Source organism: Limulus polyphemus, unplaced genomic scaffold (genome assembly GCF_000517525.1).
Source record: "Limulus polyphemus unplaced genomic scaffold, Limulus_polyphemus-2.1.2 Scaffold5064, whole genome shotgun sequence".
In the NCBI taxonomy this organism is placed as follows: Eukaryota; Metazoa; Arthropoda; class Merostomata; order Xiphosura; family Limulidae; genus Limulus; species Limulus polyphemus.
The window spans coordinates 75,276-82,622 of record NW_013670674.1 but is presented as its reverse complement, the minus strand read 5'-3'; the positions used below and the strand labels follow the sequence as shown (position 1 = coordinate 82,622).

The window sequence follows — 7,347 nt, the reverse complement described above, 5'->3', positions numbered from 1 at the left end:
CCATCAGTGATCATCAGTATACTACAAGGTTTTCCATCAATGAACATCAGTATACTGCAGGTTTTTCCATCAATGAACATCAGTATACTGCAGGGTTTTTCCATCAATGAACATCAGTATACTGCAGGGTTTTCCATCAATGAACATCAGTATACTGCAGGGTTTTCCATCAATGAACATCAGTATACTGCAAGGTTTTCCATCAACGTTTTACATATTTTCTTAGAACAATTCACTTTCGAAACAAAAACTGAAGTGTGCTTAAATCAAAGGCCCATAAAACTAAATTTTAAAGTTAAAAACTCGATTGTTACTGAATATATCATTTAATTTTGTTATGCTCAACAGAATTTCCAAAGAATTATAAGATAAAGAAATATGAACGAGAGATGATCATAGAATTACTTACAATGATAATAACAGGCGTAATAATTAACCACGTGGTAAACCAAAAGATGTTTGGTCGATATCCAATCATCTGTTTGACGTTGTTCAGGTAGGAGTTAATACCTAAAAAGGATAAAATTTGTTGCTTTAAGTTCGAAAAAATGACACAAGAATAAACTTTATATATGCTGTATTTTGATAACTTTCAGAAAAATCTTTTAAACAAAAGCGTCTATCTTTATTTATTTTTTCATAAGGTACATGTTTTGACATTTTATATAACTTTTCCCTCGAGTTTTCCTTCTGATCATGTATAGAGTAGCTTTTTCGAATAATCACATATAGCTTACTGTCGTGTCTCAGTCATGGAAAGTTGACCATGTATGTAGTTTGGAAAATAAATAAACATTTTACCATACATCCACGATAGTACGACGCACTCCAGCAATCCAATTAGCAGCAGAGACCAACTTGCCGAATACCAGTCTAACATTGTGAATAGGTACACGCCCCCCTAGATGGAAAATATTCGGTGTGAAACACATGTACACCTGTCGGTAGCAATATATTTAAAGTAATATTTTTGATCGTCATCATGGTGACGTACGAAACTCTTTATACGTCAGTCAAAGTTTAACACTTTTGAAGCACCTATTTAACAGCTAACGCTTTTGAAAGCAAGAATATTTAATGCCTAGTATCTCCACACTCTGATGCTACCGTTTCTAGTATTGTTTTCAGATCTTATTTTTAATACATGTTAAACACACAAAATCTCAAAAGTCGTTAGTTTACTGAACTCTAATTTAACGAAAAAGAAAACCTTCACTGAATGATTAAAAACCAGAATTAATATGACATGATATGCGTACTGTAACAAGTACACAACTGGAACTGCTGTACAATGAAGGTTAAGAGTGGAAAAAACCCAAACTTCTTGAAAACAAATTAAAAACGAAGGATACTAGCTAGTATATTATATCCATTAAGGCAGATTTTATTATAATATAGTGAGTAATTTCATGTATACAAAAATCATTTAGTCCTAACTTCATACACACACACTATCTTCTCAATAATCATTACGCAGGACTTATTAATGCGCATAACCAGTTGTATCTAATTAGGTAATATTTTTATATAACGAAATAAAGTTGTTGTTTTATCTTGGTAAAAGACGTTATTTAACTGTAAGATTACCTGTAAGACATTACACCACACGAACTCTGATTTGACCTTAAATCACATCACGGGTTACTAGGAAGAGTGTATAAGGAAACATTTCAATGTATAAGGCAACATTTCAATGTATAAGGCAACATTTCAACTATATTTACTGCCTTCTGTTCAATACACAGCAGACGATTTGTAGAAATCAAGACTTGGGACGAAGATGACAGTAGTAATATAATGTCAGTTGAGTAGACATCAAGACTTGGGGCGAAGATGATAGTAGTAATATAATGTCAGTTGAGTAGACATCAAGACTTGGGGCGAAGATGATAGTAGTAATATAATGTCAGTTGAGTAGACATCAAGACTTGGGGCGAAGATGATAGTAGTAATATAATGTCAGTTGAGTAGACATCAAGACTTGGGGCGAAGATGATAGTAGTAATATAATGTCAGTTGAGTTGACATCAAGACTTGGGGCGAAGATGATAGTAGTAATATAATGTCAGTTGAGTAGACATCAAGACTTGGGTGTAGAACGCCTTAGGTCGTTGGTCATGATATTAATATTTAGTAGTAAATAATACGTGTGTGATATTATGTCAGTCGGTTAGTAAACTTCAAGACTTTCGGTGTTGAATTCCTTACTTGGTTGATAATGATATATAACCTTTTCGCTGCCCCCCCCCCTAAGCTGTCGTGGACCAATAAAGTGTAAGCACAACGAATTTTCTGTCTGATTTTAGTTGTTTTTGTGACAAGATGGTTAAGAAACCCTGAATAGGATATTTGAAGAAAGAGCAAACAAATTTCAGAGCAAACTTTCTTTAAATTATCGTTTAACTGAATTTGTTTTATAGTTCATGTTTAGATAGATGTGTAAAAATAGGAGGAATTATGTTCGATTGTTTACTACAGGAGTGTCTAGGGACACTTTTTAACTTAGTGGTGTTTGTTTACTACAGGAGAGTCTAGGGACACTTTTTAACTTAGTGATGTTTGTTTACTACAGGAGTGTCTAGGGACACACACTCCTGTAGTAAACAAACATCACTAAGTTGAAAACACTAAGTTAAAAAGTGTCCCTAGAGTGATGTTTGTTTACTACAGGAGTGTCTAGGGACAACACTCCTGTAGTAAACAAACATCACTAAGTTGAAAAGGACACTTTTCAACTTACTATTACTACTGGACTATGTTTTTACTCATAAACTTTTATGGGGTTTGGTAAATACCAAACGAGCATATTTATGCTTATAAGGTGCACTTAAATAGCACTCAATACTAGATAGCACTAGATACTCCAGTAACAAACAAACATCACTAAGTTAAAAAACTGTCCCTAGACACTCCACTAATAAACAAACATCACTGAGTTAAAAAACTGTCCCTAGACACTCCACTAATAAACAAACATCACTAAGTTAAAAAGTGTCCCTAGACACTCCTGTAGTAAGCAAACATAGCTAAGTTAAAAAGTGTCCCTAGACACTCCTGTAGTAAACAAACATCACAAGGAGTCACACACTGTCAAGCAGTAATGGAAGGAGTCACACACTGTCCAGTAGTAATGGCAGGAGTCTTACACTGTTCAGAAGTAGTGACAAGAGTCACACACTGTCCAGTAGTAATGGCAGGAGTCACACACTGTCCAGTAGTAATGGCAGGAGTCACACACTGTCCAGTAGTAATGGCAAGAGTCACACACTGTCCAGAAGTAGTGACAAGAGTCACACACTGTACAGCAGTAATGGCAGGAGTCACACACTGTCAAGAACTAATGGCAGGAGTCACACAATGTCCAGTAGTAATGGCAGGAGTCATACACTGTCCAGCAGTAATTGGCAGGAGTCATACACTGTCCAGCAGTAATGGCAGGAGTCACACACTGTCCACTAGTAATGGCAGGAGTCACACACTGTACAGTAGTAACACTAAAGGGAGGCATAAGTAACAATACGAAACACACAAGAAAAGACGGATTCACTTACCGTGGTCATACATTTAATAAAGACAAAAAGATAACAGCCGAAAATAGTCTACATTTTGGCGAGCTTAGCATGCCTCAAAGGCCGGATTATGGTTATGCATATCTACCTTCGCTTCGAAATTTGGGGTTTTGACTTCGTTTTAAGTAATAACAATCAAATTATTCGGTCAGACAAGAGCAGCCCAATAGTTGGTAGTAGACGTTGACTGCCCGATTTTCTCTTAGTCTATCTGTTCAAAATTAGGGATTGGCTAGCTCCGATAGTCGTTGAATAGCTTTGCGCAAATATCGGGAAACAAACGTACACAATGAAATCTAAAGTTTGGCGAAAAATTTATAAATATTGAACATATAAAGGGATAACTAAAAAAAACTTTTACCCGGGCACACATCGGGAGACCCAACAGGAAACAAATCGAACACGTAACTATGACAACCCACGACTTTGATGAACGTAAAACTGGCCATTCATCCTGTATTGCAGTGATCAGAGTTTCACACATTGTAAACTGAAAAAACAAAAACACACATTGAATGAGTTAAGATACATCGTTCCAATATCACATAATACATCACATTAATCAACTATGAACACTTCGCAACCCAAAAACAAACAGTACTGAAAAAAAGATCAGTTTTGTGTGTTATTTGGAACTGTTGGTAATTAACACACCCATATTTGGAACTGTTGGTAACTAACGCATCTATATTTGGAACTGTTGGTAACTAACGCACACATAGATGGAACTGTTGTTAATTAACACACCCATATTTGGAACTGTTGTTAATTAACACACCCATATTTGGAACTGTTGGTAACTAACACACCCATATTTGGAACTGTTGGTAACTAACACACCCATATTTGGAACTGTTGGTAACTAACACACCCATATTTGGAACTGTTGTTAATTAACACACCCATATTTGGAACTGTTGTTAACTAACACACCCATACTTGGAACCATGGTAACTAACATACGCATACTTGGAACCATGGTAACTAACATATGCATACTTGGAACCATGGTAACTAACATACGCATACTTGGAACCATGGTAACTAACATACGCATACTTGGAACCATGGTAACTAACATACGCATACTTGGAACCATGGTAACTAACATACTCATATTTGGAACCATGGTAACTAACATACTCAATAACATTACCATAGTAATATTAAATACTTGTGACCCACATAAATATATATTAGACGAAAAAGAACAGCAAATCAAAAATATGCAAAATATTATTATTACTAGCGTATTGCCCATCAAAAATGACGGGGCAAGTACTACCCCCCCCCCACCTCACATTTCATAGTTAACTGAAATAAATACATTTTGCGAAATCAAGCTTGACCAAACAATGAGGCAGAAGAGAACAGTCGAGGCAGTCAAACTTCCGTAAGTTCCTTTGTGGACCAATCAAAATTAAGATCCCATTTCGAGAGATGACGAGAAATCAAGCGTGACGTGACACACATAGACTTTTATAAAGGTTAAGATTTATCTTTGCTGGTTTGAATTGGATAATAAGTAATGTACACATAATGAAATAAACGCTGCAAGATAACGTCAAATTTAGTGGAGAGATTACGTGTGCTATGGAACAATCTCTTAACTTTAACACTAAAGTAAAAACTGTAAAAATGTGATCTTCTAATCGGAGTTATTCTGAAATAAAATTAACGCATTGAACCTCTATATATTCCTAAAATATTTTCCAGAACAACTGCCTAACCGTGTTTATTTATTTATTTTTGATGTTGCTTGGAATAATGTGTAACATATTTTGGGAAATGTACAAGTCTATAAGAAGCTGTCACAGAAAAATGCTATCATTACAGAACACGTGACGCTTTTTCGTTTTTTAATTCCTACTGAAAATACGAAACACAGCAGTTGAATCAGGTTTTCATCTTTCGGCTAACACGTTTCCATAGCAAAAATATACACTGCATACAATGCTAGTTATTTTAAAACTAATGATTACGGAAAGAAGCTAGAATAAACCCCACAAAAAACTATACATTTTGGAGATATTTCTATGAAAGCAACTGAGAAGATTAACCTTCCCCATGTCTTCTTTGTGGATTAAAATGAGATTCATACAGTAATCCACAAGTTATTTAGGTTAATCTTCTCTATGTCTTCTTTGTGGATTAAAACAAGATTCAGTCAGTAATCCACAAGATATTTAGGTTAATCTTCCCAGTGTCTTCTTTGTGGATTAAAACAAGATTCAGACAGTAATCCACAATATATTTAGGTTAATCTTCTCTATGTCTTCTTTGTGGATTAAAACAAGATTCAGACAGTAATCCACAAGATATTTAGGTTAATCTTCTCTATGTCTTCTTTGTGGATTAAAACGAGATTCAGACAGTAATCCACAAGTTATTTAGGTTAATCTTCCCAGTGTCTTCTTTGTGGATTAAAACGAGATTCAGACAGTAATCCACAAGATATTTAGGTTAATCTTCCCTAAGTCTTCTTTGTGGATTAAAACAAGATTCAGACAGTAATCCACAAGATATTTAGGTTAATCTTCCCTAAGTCTTCTTTGTGGATTAAAACAAGATTCAGTCAGTAATCCACAAGATATTTAGGTTAATCTTCCCAGTGTCTTCTTTGTGGATTAAAACAAGATTCAGACAGTAATTCACATGTTGTTTAAGTTAATCTTCTCTATGTTTTCTTTGTGGATTAAAACAAGATTCAGACAGTAATTCACAAGTTATTCAGATTAGTAGTTCTAACAAAGCGAACTAATGAGTTGGGTCCAATCCAATCCTGGTAGATATTTAGGTTTAATAACTTGTTGAACTTCTCCTCGCCCCCCCCCCCTGCTTGGCTTTAGGGGACTTATCTATGATTTTCGTAATTTTCGCATGGGTTACCGGATCAAGCGAGGGGAGGGGGCCGAGAAGACGATCGGAAATGCTGTTTTCCTGTTTAATGGGTGGAGTTGGGAGTGACGCCGAATTTATATATCGCACAGGGCGTCATCAAACGTCGGTACGACACTGAACTTAAAACCCAACTGTAAACATTGATGGCTAGTCGCGACTCAGTAAATAACTGTAGTATAAAAATAATCTGGGTTACTAAAGAATTATTAAATAAATAACCTATTAGCCATTTTCAACGTATGTTCACGAGTCTTTTACACATTCTATTGACATAATGTTTTAGTTAGCAATAGATAATACAATTCTAAGTATTTCTCCAAGTGATGCTGATAAAAGAAGACACGTTTAAAACTAACCTGACTGTCCAAACCCAAAGTGATTAACATGAAGAAGAACAGGAAGGCCCATAAAGGCGAGATTGGAAGCTTTGTTACGGCTTGTGGGTAAGCTATAAAAGCTAGTCCTTGACCTATTGTAAAAAAATAAATGTCATTGCTAAAGCTAATACATAATGAAATAAATAATCAAACGTTAAGTATACAAAATGCTAGCTTCTACACCGAGTGGTCACAAGTAAATAGACACATAATTTTTCGTCATTTAACTGATTTATGCTAACTAATTTGTGTTCACAGAGCACTAAATAAATGAAAATGGTCCGCACACTAATTATCTTGTGCTTCAACATGCCTAGAACTCAAGGTTTTCTCAAATTGTCAGATTTTGTTAGAGGAAGGATAGTTGGTCAAGCAGATGGTGGAATAAGTCAGCGGCAAATGTCGCAGAATTTGGGAATCCTGCTTTCGACAGTCAACAGAATCATCGTGCAGTTCAGGAAACACGGCAAGGAAACAACTGAGCAGCGTCCGGGTCGTCC

General features: G+C 35.5%; 1 protein-coding gene across 1 annotated transcript in view; it reads right to left on the bottom strand.

Moving 5' to 3' along the window:
• Nucleotides 1–409: 409 nt before the first annotated feature.
• The window catches only part of LOC106472070 (sodium- and chloride-dependent glycine transporter 2-like), a gene marked incomplete at its 3' end in the record, with an annotated part of 36,817 nt that continues 29,879 nt past the window's right edge, over nt 410–7,347 (bottom strand). The window contains exons 10-13 of the mRNA XM_022400680.1: nt 6,827–6,939; nt 3,931–4,059; nt 802–901; nt 410–510 (exon numbers count right to left, since the gene is read on the bottom strand). Of these exons, the coding sequence (XP_022256388.1) occupies nt 410–510; nt 802–901; nt 3,931–4,059; nt 6,827–6,939 (443 nt within the window). The remainder of the gene's footprint in view (nt 511–801; nt 902–3,930; nt 4,060–6,826; nt 6,940–7,347) is intronic.